General features: G+C 39.8%; 1 protein-coding gene across 6 annotated transcripts in view; it reads left to right on the top strand.

Annotated features, from left to right (window-relative positions):
• The window catches only part of vav2 (vav 2 guanine nucleotide exchange factor), a 228663-nt gene that overhangs the window by 166340 nt on the left and 38886 nt on the right, over nt 1-23437 (top strand). For all 6 annotated transcript variants that reach the window (XM_028601191.1, XM_028601192.1, XM_028601189.1 and 3 more), the window contains exons 4-6: nt 10369-10437; nt 20489-20594; nt 22700-22798. In XM_028601191.1, coding sequence (XP_028456992.1) covers nt 10369-10437; nt 20489-20594; nt 22700-22798 — 274 coding nt within the window. The remainder of the gene's footprint in view (nt 1-10368; nt 10438-20488; nt 20595-22699; nt 22799-23437) is intronic.

Genomic DNA, 23437 nt, shown 5'->3' with positions numbered 1-23437 from the left:
GGAGCTGTGAGATGTCTTCATGGACCTCGCCTCAAAGCCTATAGGCCTGACAACTGATATAATTAATTCAAACACATACCATACTGCCAGGCCCGGATTGGCTAATCGGGAGGACCGGGAGATTTCCGGGTAGGCCGGTCTTCTTTTTTTTGCTCGTGAGGGCTGGCGGTGTTCAGTCATGGTACTGAGTTAAAATCATAGTACAAATAATTGATAGGGGTGGGAAAAATTCTTAGATGCATCGCGATTCTCTCTAGAACGATTCGATGCTCGATTTTATGCCTTTTATTCTTCTTATATTCTTGGCACTAAATTACAAGGCTGTGTAGAACAGTGCGCTATTGCAGCCCTATAGACTTAGCCTTTAATTACATTATTTTAATATGGTCAGTTGTCAAGTAAAATGAGTCCAACTCCGGCCCTGCATACCATTCTTGTAAGTAATGTATCATGTGGACAGATTTCTTATGCCCTCCAGGTCTACTCAACATGACATGGTCATGTACTGTATAGCACCTTTCAGAGATAGATATACATAGAGATACATAGAGATACCCCAGAGATTTAAATTGCACTTCTATATAGTTGGGAGGCGTGTGAGAAACATAGTTGAACTTTTTTTATTGGGACCTTTTAATATGTTAGTGAATGTTAAATGTGTTCAATACAATACTGTTTGAAATTATTTCCTTTCATTTGTTTTAAATTCAACAAGCAATTTGTTGTACTGTAGCAGAATACCGAAAGCAGCAGAAATGCAGAACTAAGAGCACTTTAATAGGTGTTTATTTATAGCAAGTAATATTGTTATCGTGATATATAACAACGTTATGGCATATCACATATTTCGTATCATCTTGTATCATATATAGTTGAAATTGAAGCAGCAGAGGCCAGATAAATAGGCTGAAGTTAATATGTGAAATTGGTGATGCCTAGACATTAATCCCACAGTCTCAGATCATTTATGGACTCCACATCAGGCCAGCAATTGTATTTCAAAATGTTCAAAATGTTCCTCTTCTGTATTCGGTAACATTGCCACAGGGATGTCCATTGACGTTCTGTTGAAGCCCATCGATCTTGTCTTTGATGTGTGTTCACTGTAATCAGGCATTGACAGGTCATGTCTCAGCACTGTGTCAGCTTTATTTTGCATGCTCCTCTACACTGGACACATAATCAAATATTCATCTGCACAGTACGGTACACTTTCCTTCACCCTGTCATTTCTATTCTCTTATGACGACAGACCCATGTGGACTCAACTGCAACAAGCTTGATAATATTTTTTTCCCACTCTAACATCTTTTACATTTCACATCAACTCAGTTACATTTTGAGTGACTTCAAATCCCTCTAAACAGTGCTCTTACTATCCAGCTTACGTAATACACAGGAGTCTGATTCGATAACCGAGATGAAGATAAGTTTGCTTTCAATTGTTTCTCTGCCTCATGGAGTTTTATGCCCTCGGTTTCACCTCTCAGGCAGCTGACTCGATGCTTTGCAGACACAATTCCGAGAGAAATTTGTCTTTGCTCTCCTCGGTATGATTTAGTAAGGGAATCTTAAAATTTGTTCATGAATTTGCAGTGGGACAATTTGTTACTTCTAATTCTCATAAAAAAGATGCAATGAACATCGATCAAAGACAATAACTTATTTTAACTGATTGAAGCTATATTTCAGTCTGTAACCCTTTGCAGCTTTAACTTTTATTGTATTTGTATTTGGTCCGGTTAAGGAAACTCTGATTGTCATTGTGTCCCCCTCCCCCCTCTTCTGAAAGCAAACCTACATCCGTGATATCGTCTACAACCCTAAACCTTTGAACAATGTATCATAGAAACTGTCAATCAAAAACATTAAATCCTCTTTGTGTTGAGGCCTTATGTCCCCTTCTCTTTGTGTCCCGGGAGTTGACCTTGTGTGTCTCACAGCTTATCTAATGTATAAGCCTGTGTCATCCTCTGTGCTGTCATTCAGCCCCCCTCTTCCTACCGCCTGTCTTTACTGTCCCTCAGCTAACCCTACGCTACAGTAACCTTCACTGTCCTAGTTCATCACTGATCCGTGCTGTTGGAGTGTGTGTGTGTGTGTGTGTGTGTGTGTGTGTGTGTGTGTGTGTGTGTGTGTGTGTGTGTGTGTGTGTGTGTGTGTGTGTGTGTGTGTGTGTGTGTGTGTGAAAGAGAGAGGGAGAGCTCAGCATCAAGACTGAGAGCAGATGAGGACAAGGTTTTTTTAAAGGGTTTATATAAGGAAGGATACCTGATCATTTGGTCGAACGGAGTATCTACATCGGAAGTGTTGGCTCACGATAAATACTGTCTGTATAGAAACACACTTGCTGAAAACTAAAAAGCATTAGTTGCATTAATTGAAATAAATGGCATCATCAAAGAGATTGGGCTTATAGAGCAGATTGTAGGAAAATGTGACTATACAAAGTATAAATAGTCTCATTAATTCCTAAAAACAACACCACATGTCAAAAGAAAAACAATAATAATTCATAATATAAATAAAAATAAGAAAAAGAATGTAAGAAGAAAAAAAGAAGAAAAATTAAAAAAGGAAGAAACCATACCTGTTGTTGGAGTAATTTCTTCAATGACACACAACTGAACTGAAGATGAGGAGGTCACAGTTCAAAGCAGGGCTGAATATCACTCCCCTTAAATTGCATCCACGCTTCCTCCACTTGCTTCCTCGCGTCTTAGTCGGTCCCACCAAGGAAGCATGGGTGAGAGAGGAGATTATGTGAGGAGAAAGGAAACAAGGGAATGTGTTTTTAGAGGGATGAGACGTCCTTTCCTCTGAAGCGTCACATTGATTTATCAGCTGTATGGGCGGGGTAAGAATCGTCTTCCAGCTACACGGCTGCCGGGAAGGTGGTCTCATGTATACTCCCTCCTCGATCCCTCCTTGATCCTCGGTTATAACTCCTACGGGCAGAAATAAGAGCTTTGAGACGGCCTTCACGAAGGAGGGCCAGAACAATTTCCGGTTCAACCCGAGGAGCGAGGAGCTATCAAATAAGAGAAGTGAGAATCAGCCCAGGAGTAAGACAAGCAGCCACAGTGTAGAGGACTGCATAGGAATTGGTATGCAGCTGGACCCGACACAAATCCCGCGGGTGTGGGCGGTTTTAATGTTGCCGCGAGTGAAAGCGGGCGGTCCAAAAATCCCCAACCTGAGAGATAGAATCAACAGGGACTGGCATCAAATCTGTTACAGTGTGTTAAAAGAAACGAAAAACAATCATGAGCAAAACAAATCACAGCCAACCACACATGTTCTAAAATAATAAGTGAAATAAATAGATTAATACAATGTCACTTTGCCCTCATAGCACTTGAATAATTATGGAATTATGCGGTACATTACAAACAACAGAAAAAAGTCCCGCGCAGGGCTCTACAACGGTGTCAAGAATCACTGTTTGCACGTTTCCTCCTCCTCTCCTTTTCCACATCCTGTCACCAGAGCTCTGCCCCCTCACACCACTTAATTAGATCGCTTGTGCGGTTATCACAATGTATATCCACTCCTCATGTTTTACTCGTGTTTGAATGCATTGCGTGTGCTAATGTCATTAGTAAATGTCGTGAAAATAACACATACTTACTCATACAGTATGTTATTTTTCATACACACCGATACACATCCTCCCCAGGCCGGAGCGGGAGGGTTTATGGACAGGCATGGTACAGTAAGTGGCAAAGTGCACTGGCTTGCTCGAGCTGCAGCGATTTATCGACCCCTGCGGAAACAAAGCCGTGTCCTGGGACGGGAAACTCCTTCCCGACTCTGACCATTTGAGCTGCGTTTACAGCTAACGACTACACTGTTGTTCTGCTGTTGGACAATAGTTGATCAATGGGAAACGGCTCACTGCGGCTTTGTCCAGCACACATTCTCTTTACGCCAGCACTGGCTCAAAGAAAGCAAGGAAGAAGAAATTAGGTATGATACAATGAAATGCAAAAAAGAGACAATAACATAAACACTAAAATGCACTAATCTAATCCCTCATGCCCTCACAGCAGAGCGAGAGAAAAAATTTGCTTTTCCTAATAGCTTCCTATGAGTTTCCTTGAAAGAACTAGTAATTTGGTAGAAATTATATTTAACAAACAATTTCCTTCAGCGAAACAATCAATTTAAATCCAAGTAAAAATAGTTTTTTTTATAGATAGATTTTTTTTTTTTTATCCTCTACATACTGTATGTTGAATTGTGTACGTGCCTGTGGATAAATTTCACATTTTTACATATACACTTACTAAAAGACTCTCTAGGTTCGTCTTGCAATTTATTGGAATGAATCAATTGGGAGTTTACTAATTGAACAGTGTCCTTTATTTGCTTGTATCTAATCATAGTACCAAATCATTTGGAGATGATAGACTTGTAAAATAAAGCAAACAAAAGGATACTCAACTAAACCAACAAAACACAAAAAGTACAATGTAGCCCATTTAAAATGGACGGATAAAGATAAAAAAAAAAGAAAAAGATTGGGAAAAAGGAAAAAAATACATTTGAATGCATACATTTAGCTTTAACATATATAAATATTAGGGCCGGGACTCGATTAAAAAAATTAATCTAATTAATTACAGGCTTTGTAATTAATTAATCGAAATTAATCGCATTTTAATTCCATAAATATTTGACCTGAGAACAGTGAGAAGTAATTTTTTTCACATGGATTTTTAGTATACCATTGAATAATGACTGAATACATAAGCTTAAGCAACACAATATTGTTTATTAATAGCATATTTAGAAATATAGTACATTTTAGAAATTCAGGTAGCCTATAGGTAGGTAGACCTTCTGTAAATTATGTTTTTTTTAAGTAAAACACAATACTTTCAAGTACATTCAGACTTAGTTACCCTGGTCCTTAAACCAGTCATCTGGTGGAGTGTGGGTTGGGTGTGGGTCCTTGTACTCGGAGTCGGGCTAACGTCCACGCTAGCTGCTAAATGTTTTGCGTCGAGGTGATACTTGAGGCTCGATGTGCTGCGGTGATATGCGAATTCCTTGTTGCATAGCATGCACACAACCATGCTCTAATTGACGCTTCCATCCGTCCGTTTTATAAACAAGATTTCCCATCCACGGGGCCAACCAAAGCGGTCTCGTCAGCTTCTTCGTTCATGTTCACTGTGGTTTGTTGTTGTCTGAAGCATTGACATATATAAAAGGTCTGAAGTCATGAACGCTAGTTGGTGCTCCAGTATAATCGGTCCGCCAAAACTCATCCAGCGAGAAACGTCCCGCGGTGCAAAAATAAGTGTGATAAAAATGCGTAAAAAAATGTTATTTTTTGTGTAATTAATTAACGCATTAAAGTCTGTAATTAATTAATCTTAATTAACGCGTTAAAGTCCCGGCTCTAATAAATATACCTGCTGAACCCACACACACACACAGATTGTATTTGATGTGGTCAGACAAATCCCCAGAGCTCATCTAAACCAACAAAGAGAGCAATATTATCCTAATTTTACCTAAAATAATCACGTGCACTCCAGGGGGCTGTTTCACAAAAGCAGAATTTATAAATCCAGGATAACCGATAAAGCGAGGCTTGACCGAGTCTAATCTGTGCAGCCTGGCTTGGTGCGTTTCATGAAGGTCGAGTCAGACTGAGGAGGAGCAACTAGATCGAGCCAGGCTGAAGTATTTTGGATAGATGCGTGTTCACGGCTTTCCTTAAAGGATGTGACAAACCAACCAGGCGGCCGACCCTCGGCAGAAAAGGCAGTTGGACTGATCAGTCTCCCCGAGTGGGTCCAAAAAGTGCCTCGGAACACACCAAAGCGACGAGACGTAATATGTCTCCATAACAGCAGGCGGCGCTAATCTGTATCGTCGCCCAAAAATGAAAAATGGCAGCTGATTGGACTCTAAAATCTAGAAACTATAAAGATAATTAAGTGATACATTTCATGCACACTGTAAACATGAATGTAACCGAGTATAATCATCAGTTATTCCAGTTTACTGGACAACACAAATTGTGTGCTAAGAATGCCAGTTTATTGAATCCTTTATTGTTACAGAATACAAAAAAACATTATCAACTAAAATAATTTAAGGTGCATTGGTCCACTATAGAAACACACATGTACAGCACTTTATATATTGCCCTTAGTAACTGACTTCATTTAAAACACTTTTGACAACTGTATCAGCCTTTTCTAATTATCTACACAACTGCAGTAATATATTCATCAAACTTCTAACCACATGAATAATTATGAAAAATAATGGTCACAACTTAAAACTAATAACAGTACTTAAATGATCAGCGATATGCACATGTTGTATTTGAATGCAGGCTGATAACAATAAGATAAAAGCACTGCTGAGTGAACAGAAAAGGCTCCAGGATGAATAAATCCTGGCTGTTTGGGACCAGGCTAGCTGTAAAGAATAAATCTCCATGGTAACTTAGGTGCCTCTGCTTTTGTTAAACCGAGTCAAGGCTAAATTGAGCCAGGATAACTGGGAAATCCCTGCTTAATCCCTTATGTTGGTTTTGTGAAATAGCCTTCTGATAATCCAGATAAAATAAAAATTTAAAAAACGTGAATAAGCCAAATCAGGAGGGCTGGAGGCGTCATTATACAAATACACTTTGTATTCTCTCAATCGACAATTGATTGCAAAGGATTTTCTTTGTAATCAGTTGTCGATTGAGAGAATACAAAGTGTATATGTACCACAACATCCACTCTGGTTTACCACACAGCGTGAAGCAACACGCCTGCAGGAAAGACAGTAGAGCATTATTGAATAGCCATGAGATGGCTCATCATTGGAGTCCTGATGAAATTATAAACATATTTCAATTACACCTGGTTGTATCATTTTAGCGAAATGAAAACTGCAGCATTGGGCAGCGCTTGGCTCCGCAAAACAACACTGAGGTGATACATTTGGCCGCATATCTCCACAAACTACTATGTAATTAAATTAAGCCCTGTGGGACTCCATTAATAACTTATAATATAATGCACATTTCATTGGAGGGGGCCATCAGATGTGGGTGTGTTATTACACTCCGGAGTAAGCACCTTCTGCGCTGTGTTTCTGCTCTTAACAGTGAGTGAGAAAATAACATAAATCAGATAAGGCAGTTTTTGTATTATGATTCCTAGATAATATTACTTGTAATTAGCTCTTGGAAATACAGAGGTTTTAATGAAGCCACGCGTGTGTGTTGCGTGCGTGCTTGCGTGCGTGCGTGCGTGCGTGTGCACAGGCCTGAGGGTGACCAGCTGACCTTTGAGTATCTAGCTGAGCATTCATTAACTTGATGGCTGACACAGTCTTTCAATGTGACCACTGTTTTAATTACACAAAGGCTAATTGCTGGTGGCACACAGATACACAGAGCTTCACACACAGCTTCACACGCACACACACACACACACAGCCAAACCCGCACATATGCAAAGCTAAATCGATAAGACGAACTACTGTTTTTATTGCATTTTTTTACACTTGCACTATAACTGTCTCTTAGTGAGATATTTGGCCTTCACACAACGACAGGTCACTGCTGTTGGCTCTTTACGAAGACACAATAAAGTGCCTCAGTCATCTGATCCTATCTCGGGTTAGACTCAGTCAAAGGATTTCAAATAGGAGTGCATACAGAGAGTTGAGTGCCTTTATGAGAGCTTTGAGCGTCTGGTCTCTGACACTGAGCTGTCCAATATCATCTCCCAGCTCACTTCACAGTCACACATAGACATTTTTTATTGTTCTCTGTGGTGTCTCTGTCCTGCTACAAAATCTTTCTCGCACATTACCACATGGTAACATCCGTTCATTTATATTTGGGCTGTGCATTATATCAGTCACCAGCAAGCCCTTCCACATATTACACATGCACACGTGACTACCATCCACCTGCCTACGCCCTATGATCCGCGTGTGGTACAAAAATAAAGCACTTAACATTGCCGCTGCACATGATTCAGGCAGCAGTTATGTTTCCTATCACAACAGAATCGGGAAAACAAATTAGTGTTATATTATATAATTGTAAGTTACACAAGACAGGGTTGCACAATACACACACAGACAAAACTCTGTATAGAGCTATGGAGCATTGTTTCTGTCGCCCCCATGTAGAATTCTAAGGAATGACTACAAAACTGTTGGCACGTCCACATGATACAAGCCTTCTGTGACCGTTTGGCTACCATGGTGACATTTCTGTAAACAAAGACGAAATAATGTTTCTTTCTTTGTTTTAGTTTTTTGGTCATAGCTTATTATAGTATATTCTTTATGGAGAAATAAGAAATGCATTTATTGATCAAAAGCAATGACTTATTGCTGTGCAGGACGACTATTATATATTTCTATTATCATTGATAAAGCCAGATTTAGGTCAAAAATCTCACTTGATGCTCCTTAAATTGTGTTGATTTTCTATTTAAGTAAAAAAAAAACATTGTTGTAATACACCAGAAGAGTATTTAAATGAAATAACTTTATTGTTAAGTATAAAATGAAAATATTTCCTAATTCAGTTCTGCCACTGCTGTCTTTTCAACTGATTATGAGTCAAAGGTGTACTGTAGGCACAGCTTGCACCTCACTCTCCCTATGACCCTAAAACACTCTCTCGCTCTGTTCTCCATCTCTTTCTTGAATAATGATAGAGTCATTTGCGTGTGTGTCCAGTGGCTCTTTGACAGTAAGAAAACCGATCATGTGTTCAGTAGTTACATTACCTTACAGACTGTTTACCGCAGCGGAAACCACTGCGGGCAGCTGGCGTGCGCAGGATTTATTATGGTAACAGTTTGCTTCTGTCATGGTGAAAACAAACAGGCCTAAAGACAGACAACAACCTCCTTAAACAAAACCAAAGTCAAGACGTTTGGGTACTTTGAAAGCTGGTAATGACCAATAAATTGAATAGTTTTATTCCCAAAGTGTTTTTTTTTCTTATAAAACATTTTACCATCCTTATAGCTTGGAGGCTCACAGAAAAAGCCTGTAATATTAAAATGAATCCAGAGTATCTCTTCTAAACACAGGACGGATTAGTTTAATAATACACGTGTTTTCCGTTTCAGTAACTTTAGCGTGGTTGATGATTAGCGCTGATTGTGACCTCTCTCATTTTAATGAGCTTCAATTGTGCACGGCACTACGCTAATAGGCTGTAATTTGTAGCAATCAACTCTTGTTCAAGAAAGGAGGAGAAAAAAAAGACTTCATAAACACGGTCGGCCAATCGAGATCTAATCATGCACTTCACAATAATGTTTGCAGAAAGCAGATATCTTATTAAAAAAGAAAATTGATATAAATCCACCCTTTTTAATGAGCTAATTGATCAGACATTCATTTTGATGCTCTGCCACTTCTCAGCAGGGTTGTGTTCGTTGACGCTGCGTTGGCGGGAATGAGAAATCCAAGAGGATCGGGAGGAATCTTTCACCTTCCGACAGGAATGGTTTTGTTTATGCTAATGCAGCCTGCAGTGCATCTCATAATAATCAATCAAGATTTTTTTTTTGTGTATATATATATATATACGATGGACCTTATTCACAGCAGACGTTTTGACTTGTCATAGTACGAAAAGCACAGCTGAAATTGATAACCTTAACGATGGCTCCATTCCATCAAGTGTCCCAGGAAACTATTTCAGTGAGTCAGCATGCACAATACCAGGGCCTCTCCTAAGTGGAATGCAGCCATCATTAATGGTTTTGAATACACCTGTGCTTTTCCTACTATGACATGTCAACATGTCTGCCATGAAAAAGGTCTATAAGTGTACATATACAGTAAGTGTAGAAGCTCACTTTTGCTGAATACAAAAAAGAAGACGGCTCTAGACTTTATTGTTTTCAATATTGTATGCTCTGCATTGTCCCTGAGGGTCCATGAAAGCTGCCCAAACCCCCTGAGGGGATTTATAAGACACCTGGCCATCCATCTGAAAAAAAAAGGCAGTTTTCTTTCCTGAATCCCTGGGAAAGTTGGCTGTGTGAAGGTTCCAGGTTTTTATCTGTCAGCAGCAGTGTGTTGATGTGTTTTCGACAATGTTGTTTGTGACTGATGGGGTCCTCTGTTGAATACATCTTGCTGTTGTGCTGCCGAAGTGATGGAGCTAAGAGTGACAACCTGGCAGATAGAACACGCCGTTTGTGACTGGTTATTTTTCTACCTGGGAAACTGTGGTGTGTGTACTCATATTTTGTACTCTCTCTCACTCTTTTTGTGTGTGTGTGTGTGTGTGTGTGTGTGTGTGTGTGTGTGTGTGTGTGTGTGTGTGTGTGTGTGTGTGTGTGTGTGTGTGTGTGTGTGTGCCAGGCCCTTTCCATCAGAGGACACAGCTCTGAATGAGGATGATGTGTACCGAAGCCTTGAGGAGCTGGCAGAGTAAGTATGCAGTCCATAACACACACACACACACACTTCTTTACTTAGGATTACATTTTATGAACTTAAATTCATTGTCTGGAGATTTTCCCTAACATTTAGCTTTTAAAACCTGCCTTACCCAAACTCACATCTTTACTTGACTTAAACTTAACCCAAATCTTCAAATCAAACAAAAATCAAGTCTAAACCCTATAATGTAATGGTGATAAATGTATATGCTTTGTAATTCTAGTATTACTATGTTACTAGTTAATATGTAATGTATGTAATGTATGTTATGTAGTGGTTTGGGACCAGCTTTTTGTCATCAAATAGGAGGGGAGTCACTGCTATGCAACTGTGTAAACACATTTACATATTTACACACACACACACACACACACACACACACACACACACACACACACACACACACATCAAGACATATCATTGTTAGTTTTTAGCTATTGTCACCAAACATTCAGATGTTTAAAACCTTGGATCGCTTTAAACATTTTTTCATCTGGATTTAATGTTCCAGCAGATTAAAAAGCAGTTGTTTCCTGCTGCAAAAGGTCATTGCTTTTATGCATTTTAGGTCAGGAAATGCTTTTAAACTGAATAAAAATGCAAAAGATCTTCTCATTATACTGCAAAGGTCTTTTTTTATAGTCAAAATAACATACATAACAGTTCTCTATATATGTATATAACAGACATCTTGCGATGTTTCAAAGTTGGGTGTGATTGCCACTTCTTCCAATTTCCTCTAACTGCCTAATTACATAAGCGTGGAGCCTTTTGTCACTCTTCCCGTTGCCATGGTGACACCAGCTTTGCTCTGGCTTCTGGTGTGGCTGCCTTCTTCCCTCACTCTCTGCCTGCCTGCCTCTATGGCTGGCTGGCTGGTTTGGTGTGAGGGTTTTTTCTGGGTGTGAAAGAGAGTCGTAAGGTCTCGGAGGTGGCAGCGGTTCCAGCGGTGACAGCAGCCGCTTGACTCAGATTAATGGAGAATAATTAGTTAACCGCTCTGAGATGGGTGTCATTCATCACAGAAAGATAGGAGGTAGGAGAGCGGCAGATAGGAAGGACAGCATGCGGGGCTATAGACATATGCACGCTGAATACATGATTGTGGAGTTCTTAAGGGGATGAGGAATGTGCTCTTGCTAGAGGAGAGGAGTGCCAGCCAAGCAGGCTAATGCTGGATTAGAGTGCAGTTTAGCCAAACATGTAGCCCTGCAAGCTTGGAACATGGGCCCTTACCTTGAAAACTGAACTGATACATGCACTAAAAGTGATACTGAAGAGGGCAAAGGAAATACTAAAAACACGTTGATTCGGTTTAACAAAAAAAAAAATGTAGGGTATTGTCTTTCATTATGGGCTTGTGGCATGACATCTACTGCAGAGAACAGAGACGTTTTTCTTCTATCATAGAAGGAAGAAGGCAGACTCACGCCATTTCTTGTATTTACTGTCACAGGTTTTATCACCATACAATATTGTATTGTTTCTTTAGACGACAATACAATATTTGCTGGTAGAGCTGGGCAATTTATCGATATTATATCAACATCGTGATATGAGACTAGATATTGTCTTAGATTTTGGATATCGTCATATCGTGATATGACATAAGTGTTGTCTCATCCTGGTTTTAAAGGCTGCATTACAGTAAAGTTGTCATTTTATAAACTTACCAGACTGTTGTAACTGTTCTATTATTTGCCTTTACCCACTTAGTCATTATATCCACATTACTGATGATTATTTATCAAAAATCTCATTGTGTAAATATTTTGTGAAAGCACCAATAGTCAACACTACAATATCGTTGCGGTATCGAGGTATTTGGTCAAAAATATCCTGATATTTGATTTTCTCCATATCGCCCAGCCCTATTTGCTGGTATCACAAAGTCTGCCACGATACAAATTGGATTAGATTCAATTCAGCGGCCTGCAATTGATACAAGATGATATCCTATGCCTATTCAGAACAGTGAGGTCCATTTATATCAAGTGACCAAAAGTAACTAAAAGATAGTTGGTTAATTTCAAAATAAAGGCACGTCTTAAAGATTATGATATGCACTACTGTATCTTAAAATAAATTAAAAAAATTATATATTTTTTTCACTTTGTATTGATGATATTGGATTGTTGATCATTGAATCGATATATTGATTCAGATCGATGTATTGTTACACCCCTAATTTACTGACTGGTCTGTAAATGCATCAGGAAATATGAAAGATGCAAAAGTTAGCTTACATATTCCTTATGTTACTCTTAATCCATCATAAATAAATGTCACCCATATAGAATAGAGGTTACTTAACATTTGTTAATTACTATTGAAAGATTCAGTGGCCATAGCAAGTGCATGGTATCCATAGTAACAAGCGTCATGGAGTCCACCAGTAAAGCAAGTGAGCATAAAAGTAAGATTACATTATATACCATAATGTTTCTATAGCTGGGGGTTATGTCTTTAATTTTCCTCAAATCTCCTCCTTCCATTAATGGCTTTTGGTCCCTGTAACCATGGCAGCAGCTTCAATGACCCCGGAGCTTGAATTCATCTATACATTTTTTTACCTGAAATGGTCAGTGATGTTGGAACACGGTGCTCTTTGTGTAACTTGTAGGTGCAGAGGACTGGCTCGTGTTGAATGATTCATGCGGCTCTGCAGCACGACTGCTCTTGACCTTTTACAAAGAACATGTATGCATTTTCCTTTCATCAACGGACAGACACAGAATTGATTCATCAGCAGGTCCTGCACCTAATGCAGTTGGACACAGGTGGGCACATAGGCCACACTAGCAGTAACTCTGCTCCCAAAGACTTATTAATTAGTCTGAAATATTGATGGATGCATAATTTACAGTGGGTGCGTGATTGCACGGCGAGTGAGTGAGAGGACAATGGCGATCTTACCACAGTAATAATAATAATTTTTTTAAGGATGTGGTACTATTTAAGAGCATCCCAGAGGAAGCAAATAATACAATGAGAGGACATCTGGTATCATAAAAAATAACAGCCTGTAATAATAAATGTAGAATAAAATAGCAATATTGTCACCAAAAATATTTAGTGTGAGAAAATAAAGCTGCATGGATAGAGCAACGTGATGGCAAACAATAAAAATCAATGAAATGGCATCATTAAGTTCAGCGATAAGACGACAAAGGATACTAAGTGCGATGGAAAGCAATCTATAAAAATTGATTTTGAGGTGAGATTTTAAAACGGAGATCATGTCAGCAGACCAAACGTTAAATGGAAGACCAGTTCCAGCAGCCCAGGCAGAAAAAGATCGATCAAGTTTTCATTTTAATCTGAAGCATTCAAAAGATTTAAACTGGTGGGCTCTCAGAGGTCACTGAGAATAGCTGGAAGTTCACTAGTACTTACTAATGTAATAATGGTGTACTGTATTTAAAGATATAACTCATTTATCAGATACTTAGGTTTTTCTATGTGGCTGTTCTGCAGCCGACATATTGGTCTAACTATACACAAGAACATTTGCGGTTGACCGTGTAATATTTTTTGAGGTTTAATAGAGGTGACTTACCTTGCTGCATGATTTCCATATTTACAACATCTTGTCTGAAGTATTCATGGCATGTGAGGTGGATTGAGGCTTTAGGCTGTCAGTATGAGCTCACTTGGAAATGACTGCTGTAAATGAATGGCATTGACATTATATGATGGGTGCAGGTGTATCTATTTGTGAAGCATTCTCCGGTTTGCATTCTGCTGAACCACATCTGTGTCTGACTAGGCCAGCCTCTACCTAATCGAGGTCTCCCAGGTTAATGTGGTAAACCTGGTATGTACTTCCTCCCTGTGGCTTTATGATGCCAAGTCTTTATGTCACTTAACTCAGAGTCCTCCCTGTCTGGAATGACTCCATCCTGGAGTTGACAAAGCATGAAATGGGGGTGGACTGGGCATAGTCGCCAAGGGACTTTTTGCTCTATGAAAGGCACACATAGATTTCCATTCCGAAGCAAACAGTGTCACAAGCCCTTTGTGTCACTCTTTTGCAGTTTATTTTGCTCCATTAATCCCTTGGGCATGTTGGCATGAAAAGTCAATAGCTTAAAAATACTGTAGATAGAAGTCAGTCAAGGTATTATTTTCTGCAAGGTACCTTTATATATTCAGGGAAGTTTCACTGAGAGGAGCAATGCCCTAATCACATTTGCACAGTTACACATTTATTTACACCTGGAAGCTGCCTAGTAGCACCTCAGTGGTGGTAATGAGGGAGTGGCAAGCGTTGCTTTTTCGCTTTCACCACCCAGATTTATCCTGCCGGTCCTGGTTTGAACCAGCGACCTCTGGTCCCCAGAAGATAAACCCTGGTGATGTTGATGGCCACATGTAGTGCTGAACAATTAATCGGAATTTTATCGAAATCGCCAAATGGACATTATCCAAATTTGCAGGAGGCGCAAAATTTGTTTAAGGTAAAATATGTGTCAAATACCATTCAGAATTTAGTATTGTGGTGCTGCAGAGATGTCCTGGCCTACACATCATATTCTACAGACCCTGATAAAGTCTTTGTCCATTAGTTGAAACCTGAAAGGCAGCCCAGCCTTTGGGGACCTAAAGGCAAGGCAAGGCAAGGCAAGGCAAGGCAGCTTTATTTGTATAGCACATTTCAGCAACAAGGCAATTCAAAGTGCTTTACATGAAACATGAAACATTAAAAACAGTTAGAAAACAATTAAAAACAATTTCAAAGCATTAAAACAATTAACAACAATTTAAGATCATTAAAAGACAAGAATAAAATGTACAGTGCAGTATAAGAATTTTAAAGAAAGAGCAGTTAAAAATAGGTTATTTAAAGAAAGGCAACATTAAAAAGATTAAAAAGATATATGACCTAAAGGCTCAGTAGCTTTTGATATTGTGAGTCATACTCCATCCCTTCTCTTCACTGATGTTACTTTATGTCATTGAGGCCTGGGAGCAGGCTAGCAGGCCAATTGCGTGCAGCATACTGGACACCCACTAGCCTGTCACTGTGTAATCAGACAGAAAATCTGACCTAATACATGAGTCCTCAGGACGTTGCTCCCACTCTTTATCTCGCTGATGCATTGTGATGCACACACATGCACAAGCAAAAAAGAACAAGTGCATTTGAATGATTTATTTATGTCCACTGAAGCCCAAGAGACAAAGCAACGTAAATTGTAAAGTTAAGGTGCGGCAGATTTACACTGTTAAGAATTATGTCCCTCTATTTTCTCTTTGTCTTTCCAAGAACGCACACGCACAATTGTACTGCTTACACAAGCCTTGGCACCCTGAAGCATTAACCTTTACCATCAATACTACATGCCTAAACCCCAACTATTAACTAACATTAATCTTAACCTAAGCTGAGACTGGAAACCGTGTCTGTGTGTGTGTGTGTGTGTGTGTGTGTGTGTGTGTGTGTGTGTGTGTGTGTGTGTGTGTGTGTGTGTGTGTGTGTGGGGGGGGGTGAGTGTGGGTGGTTGGTTTTGTGTGTCAAACTGTGTGTGTGTGTGTGTGTTTGTGTGTGTGTGTGTGTGTGTGTGTGTGTGTGTGTGTGTGTGTGTGTGTGTGTGTGTGTGTGTGTGTGTTTGGGTTTGTGTGTCAAAAACCAAAAATGTGAAAGATGTATGTGGATAAGTGGGAATGAATTGTATATGTGGATGAGTGGAATGTGGATAAATGGTATATGTGGATTAGTGGAAGCATGGCGAGTGTATGGTTGGGGAAGTGTGTATGTAAAAGTATGAGCATGCATGAGTGGGGTTTAAGATCCTGTGGAGTAGAGGAATACTGTTACTAGTAGGAGTTGTACTCTGATTGGAGTATGAGATTACACAGTAGGCTGGTATATGTATTACTTCTTGATGGAAATAATTAAAAAAAATCTTAACCTAATCCTAGTCTCGTATTTCCAGACCTACCTCCACAGCGCTGCAAAGGAGGGTCTGGCTAGTCCACACAGCAATGCGGGATAGGAGAAAATGTGCTTTGGTTTATTGGCATTTCTTTAAACCAATCACAATCGTCTTGGGTGGCGCTAAGCGCCGTACGCAATAATGGTGGAACGTGCTCGTTCACAACTCGTTTTAGTCGTGCAACAGAAAACTCAGATTGGACAGATAGTCTAGCTAGCTGTCTGGATTTACCCTGCCGAGATCCGAGGAGCAGTTAACCATTAGTCCTCATAAATCCACCAGAGTTTATAATGCCAACACAAAGAAAGCAGAAGGTGAGGGACATCCGTCCGTAAATGAGGGACGTCCAGCAGATATCCGGCGGCCCCAGAACAATCTTGTAAATTAATTGTTGTTGATGTTGACTAAACTAATTCTAACCTTGAGCTAAAAAAAAGAAAAAAAAGGGACAGACTTTTGTCCCAGAGTAATTGTCTATTTACTGTGAATCTCTTGTGCATGTGAAATAATTTCTTAATACATTTTTTCACATCAAAGTTACAATGTGCTTTACATGGATACATCACAAGCAAAAATGAAATACTCAAATATAACAAGACAAAATAAAGTACAACAAATACATAACCTTAACGTAGTTCTTACCCTCAGACTGGCCGAACCACTGTTAGCCTTAAGAGTCCTAACCATCAAACAGCCCATTGAAGAATGGAGAAGAAAGCCAAAATGTCCTCAAGACTTCACTGTCCAACATGTGATTACTATCCAGGTTTAAAACTGAAATTGGTCCTCACATCTGGGTATTTTCATTAGCAACAGCCTTATGTTTTACGAAACATACACTATGTAAATTAGGCTTACACACTCCTACAGTAAGACCTTGATATGGGGTTCATTATTGTTATTTGACTTAAGGATCAATGCATATTGACAGTGAAAACAGCCAGTTAAGTTCATTAATGACATCCCTAATTAGAAATCTGAAGGAGTCTAGAGACTCTGATGATCTAAAGCAATCAGTGAAAAGTGAATTCGCCTACACTGTCGTTAGAATACTGATTCATCTGGCAAATATTTGGAATAATCAATCTAGACTATGAAGAAAAGCATATCAGGAAAAGGGCAGAAAAGTATGCCCAGTTGTCTAAAAAAATAATTAAGTAATTAAAATCAAGCATTGTACAATACATAGTTGACATTTTCAACAGGTCAAACCTCACATCAGAGAGACTTGGGGAATATGATAAATAGACAATCAAATAAAGGCAATTACAAACGGAGGAGATTTTAATGAAATCGGTAGTCGACAGGAAGCTTTTCTCCCAACCCGATGGGCCGCCAGCCACGTTGGTATAATGTAGCAGTCAGATAGTAATCATTGATTAAAAGCATTACACATATCTTGAATTGACTGAATGGACCAAAGGAGAATTGGACAATGACAAAATAACCATGTGGGAAAGAGGAAGGGGCTTAAATGTCATCACTAATAGAACATTTCCCTTTGACAAATTTAGGATCAATAGATATAGATGACTAGCCTGGAAATCAAGACCCAAATCCGAAAGATTAAAGGTCTGGCATTGAGTAATGAAAATGGCCCAACTCGAGGGGCGGCACCAAGCATGCATTTGAAAATCTCACTGCACGCAATTGGATAACACTACAACCAATCTCAACAATACACGGGGTGACTTATCCAGAGCTCCATACACTTAGCTACCAGCGAAGCTAACTGGTAGATTAAACTGTCGTCATCTGTTTAGCTCGCCTCTGGCCCGCCTATATCAGATACACCGATGTGATTGGTGCAGCTCGGCTACAAGGGCATAGTTAATGAGCATCATCACTCGATGCCAGAGTTACTCCCTGAGCAAATTCAAATTGTGCTCTCGCGAAAACTCTGGATTTCGGATGACGGAAACCAGCACAACAATTGTTCAATGTTAAATCTTTATCCTTCTCTATTCTTATATGTACTTCTTTATATAACATATAACATTTTATACATATAGTATAGTTTTTTTCAAAGAGCTCAGACTGTCCTCCAAACTCCTTCACGTTCTCCCTGGAGATCCTTAGATCCCTCCATAGGTCATATTCATCTCACTGCACCAGACCTCCGTTGTATAATTCTGTCTCTGGGGGATTAGAGCAGGATGAAGTACAACATCTTCTTTCCGAAAAACGTCCCTGCAACACGTCAGTCAGCGTGGCGCGTGCTGTAGTTCAGAGAGGAGACACTGATGGGACAGCGTGGGCCTCCCACACAGCCTTCTCCATAGACTTAATCAAGAAAGAAGAAGCATAGCGCATGAGTGAACCATGCCACCTCAATTAAAACTTCAAACAACCCCCGCACTTGTGTGACGACAAAGCTGGATATTTGACTGAGGGCAGTTCTATCTTCTCTGATTTTTGTATCCCCTATTCACACAGACAGTGAAAGGCGGAATATTTTAGCAATGATGGCAGACTCAGAGGGTCTTATGTAGCCATGTCACAGTGAAGAAAATCCAATAACCTGTGTTTTTTTTTTTAAATCTTGTTGAAGAATATTCATGAATTAATAAAGTTTGCAAAATCCCTACGAAATATCCCATTTCAGGGGTGTTAAAGTCAAATAAAATTTCCTGTTCTGAATTTGGTTGGTTTGGTGCCAGGACAGCCAGGTTATGGCCCCCATTAGGCAAGAAGAGGTGAAGTTTCTTCCACAAGAATTCTCAAACATAAAAAAATATATTGGCTGGGGATTGCATTCGGACACAATCCTCTTTCCTTTGCTTCCACTCAGACCAGATCAGAGCAAAAAACAGCATCCCCTGAGCTGGGAGGCATTAAGTGTCACACTCAAGGACATTTAAGCAGATTGGCCGCTTGCCAACTGTAAACCTGCTCCTCCTTTTATGAGCATGTGGAGGCAGTAGAGATTGTCAACTCTTACAGTGCAATCTTTATTTATTGTATTTATTCCTTTATCCCCCAAAAGTTATTGTAGCCTGATGATTTGGCCAGCCAACACACTCAGGCGTCAAGCAAATAAGGTACTTTAGAACCTTTAGCGTTCAGTTGCCGAAATCTGCGTGAAAATGCGCACTCCTTCTCAGAGCCTTAACCTATGAGCCACACTCAGATTCAGTTTGACTTTGACAGTAAACTTTCCCAGGATGCAAATATTTTTCAATGTCCAGCACAAATAAATGTCAATGAATCTGCTTAAAAATCATGTTTAAAAAAACACTTCTTGTAACTTCAGAGCCTGCCTTCAGTCCAATCTGTACACCCATGGGCACATTGCAAACAGGGACTGCTAAAAATTAATTTGTCATAATTTTAATGATGCCAGTTTTCCATAATGTTTTAGCCCACAGCATAATTTACTCAATTAATGGCAACATACACAGGCATGATACCGCCTTCACCTCAATACAATTGAGGTGAATGGAATTTTATTTAAACATGCAAGCAGTTGCCAAGCTAGAATCCTGGTCCTCCATTATTTAGCAGGCTGCTCTTACTACCTTTATTTATTTACAGTATTTAATCATTTATCTCCTTTTCGCCGACCTAAAGCTCCCTGGTTATTAACTACATCGATATGGGCTCATTGCCAAAGCGTATTCATGCTGAGGCTTTTCCACTGCCTTGATAAGTTTCCCAAACAATAATTGCTTTTACAGGAGAGAGGGAGATGCAGCACGGGCTCCCAGAGCATAAGGGTCTTTCCCAGAAGCTGCTCCTCTCCACAGTAACTGTCTGTGCTCTGCTGGCTGCTTGCCTAATTAAAGGTCCGTTAGCTAGCTGGGTGCCAAAGCAGTATAAACGCATTAAAGGGAAATGCCACTCAATGACGCAACTCAGTGGAGGTTTGTGAACATCGGTACTGTGTCCCCTTGCCTGGAACACCAATATCACTCTTCAGGTAGTGCTGGTGAGAGATAATGAGCCTGTACTGCACTCTCAGCTGTTAGACCTGACGTTAGCTTGTTTAAAGTGGACATACAGTATGAGTCTTTCTGTCAGAGTAAAAAGGATTCATCCTTTGAGTTGAGGTTGTTTTGATACAGCTGTTCATCGAACTTGTGTCCGTTTTTTTTCCCCAGTGAGCATGACTTGGGTGAGGATGACATCTACGACTGTGTGCCGTGTGAGGACGATGGCGATGACATCTATGAGGACATCATTAAGGTGGAAGTACGACAACCCATGGTGAGAACATTTTATCACAATATCTGCCCTTTTATCATTCAAATGTCCCTTGGCGACGAATGAATGAATTTTAAATCAATTATTGATGAAGGAATTGTCTCAGGTGTTTGTCATATTGTGAATGTGATCTGCTTGCTGAAAGCCTGTGATTGAAGGGATGCATGTTCTTAGTCACCTTAGACTTAGACTTAAACGCTTACAGCCAGGAAGGATGCAATGCACAAGTAGTGCAAAGAAGAAGAAACACACTTCCTCCCACTCACCTTAGTATTTGCATTTGCATGACGTCATATCTCTGAACGCACTCAGAACCCTAACATAACTGGTGACAAATTTGACTTCTGACTTGCACTGCTTTGCCTTTCCCATGCTGCAGATCAGATACATGCAGGTGAGTGCTGCTGTGTTTGTGACTCACCCCACCCTATCAGCTAACTCCCTCCACCACTTCATTTAAAACAAACTCATAGCATCCCAAGAGAATGACCTGGCGGTTAGATTACTGACCTGTGCCTCGGGGTAAAGGAGACCCCATCTGGTTCAAAGTCTGACTCAGGGCCCACTGGAGACAGTTGTGACTCCAGCTCGGTGACGGCAGTGTAAACTGACGTCAGCGAGGACCACCAGCTGCCACATCGAAACCTCAAGGCATGAGACAAATAAACATTATCCTGCTGGCTTTGAGTCCCGCTTCTAATTGGTTGATTACATGCTGGATTGAGGCCTGGACTGGACTTGCATTTCTCCATTGTTAGCCCCAGTTTTTGTATTATCCGCACTGGTTATCAACAGCCAAATCTGTTCCAGGTGGCTTAGTATCAAACACTCCCACAACATTGAAAATACATATAGAAATGAAACCTCTGTCTATGTTTTTTTTTTACCATGGTCATATGGGCAAGTCATTACAATATGCATTTCAGTATATTGTCCTTTCATGTTTGTACATTGAGACATACATCAGGTCTCTTGAGAAATGCTCTATGTAGATAGGTTTGTGTCTTTGTGTTCCCCATCCTCTACCGCCCACTCACATCGTGCTTGCTTGCATGGACATGAATTAAAAACCTTTTATTCATCTACATAGACATATGCCTTGTTCAGCCAGCCAGCCCACACAAACAGTGATGCACAAAAGCACAGTTGTTTCCCTTTCTCTCCGAAGTAAATCTCATCCCCACCTTACTTTACTCTAGCCATGGCAGCAAACTGAAGTCAAGTCAGTGTGGCGTAACATTTTTATCTGGTTTAAGTAGTTTTGGAAATCCGGTCTTTTTTTTTTACAGTCCAACCTTAAACACAGCACCTAACTGCACATTGTGTTCACTTTTCTCCTGACCATGTTTCAACACAGACTTAACCATTCTAGATTTTTGGATGCATTTTTTTTGCTCCAGCCGCTTTTGCTTTCCATTTATTTGTAGACAATATGAAAATCAATTAGCAAATTGAGTACATGTTATGCATAGGACTCCCTAGTAAGCAGTATTGATAGTGAATGGATTATCCTGGTTAAATAAAGTAGAACAGACTCTTAAAACCAGCTTGAGTCATGCAATCCATCACGTTCAACATCAAGTCCACATTCATTTTTGTCAATGTTACATTATGGTTGCATGGTAAATTGATTGGAAAAAAATCTGCACTGCATTAGCTCATACAGATAATGCATTTTGATGGATACACAACTCAAGCAATTTTCAAGAGTGTACTAATAGATTCTATAGTGTTTGGAAATGAATAGAAACCAATGGCCGCCTGGAAAGGTAAAAAACATGTTTAATTTCTAAAACAATGCAGCTCGGTTTGCAAAATGCGTAGCTATGATGATATATGTTTTGAGAATTAACTGAAGCATAAAAATCCACTCATATGGCCATTTTTATGAAAACATTTTTTAAAGTTACAAATGTAGATAGATACTCAATTGGAGACTGGCATTAGCTTGAACTCCACTTCTTTTTTTCTTATTAATCCTTGCAACACAATCTTAATGGTCATGCAGAAAACAGTAAACCGTAATCATAAGGAAATAAATGTAGAACTGGTCTAAAATCATGCAATCTTTTTGTCCTGACTCATTCTATTTCTTTTTCTCACCATAGAAAATGGGTATGACAGAAGATGACAAGAGGAATTGCTGCTTAGTGGAGATCCAGGAGACTGAAGCAAAGTACTATAAGACTTTAGAGGACATTGAGAAGGTGGGTGTCAAAATATGAGCGCACATGCATTTGAGTGTGTTGATAATATATGCATTTGTTATCCTGGCACATGCAGTGTTGTGTTAGAGTATCCTTTTGTCACTTCTTTTTTGCTGGTGTCTCAGGCCTGTAGGCCGGGTCACAGCATGGAAATGTCAGCTATTGGCAGATTCATTGGGGAGCACAAATGTCGCAGGAGCTGATCGATAGGGTTATTATTGGCTCAGCCCACACACCAAACACTAATCCCTGGGGCTTTAAGTATAGACACGCACATCAGGCACGAAGACATATATGTTGGGGAAGCTATTCCCAAAAAAGAGAAGTCAGTTACTTATTATACATTACGTGTCTTTCACTTACCCATCAGCGTCTCTTTATTTCGTCCTGTGTTACTGCTGCATAGCAGTAGTTACGGATTACAGTTGCTGTGTTTATATTGGACATCACAACTGCAGAGAAAGGCCGACAAACTCAATGTGCATGCCCATAAAACTGCTAATTCTGTGTGCATAAAGAATCACAAACTTGCTCACACATGCACCCTCTCTCTCAGTGTAATAATGAATTATTGTTGAGATCAGTGCTGCTAACACATCACTTTCCCCGTTGACAGATTTCATTCGCGATTTGATTGAG

Source organism: Perca flavescens, chromosome 16, assembly GCF_004354835.1.
Source record: "Perca flavescens isolate YP-PL-M2 chromosome 16, PFLA_1.0, whole genome shotgun sequence".
Lineage (NCBI taxonomy): Eukaryota > Metazoa > Chordata > Actinopteri > Perciformes > Percidae > Perca > Perca flavescens.
Note: the sequence above shows the minus strand (reverse complement) of the source record. Positions and strands in the feature narration are given on the sequence as shown.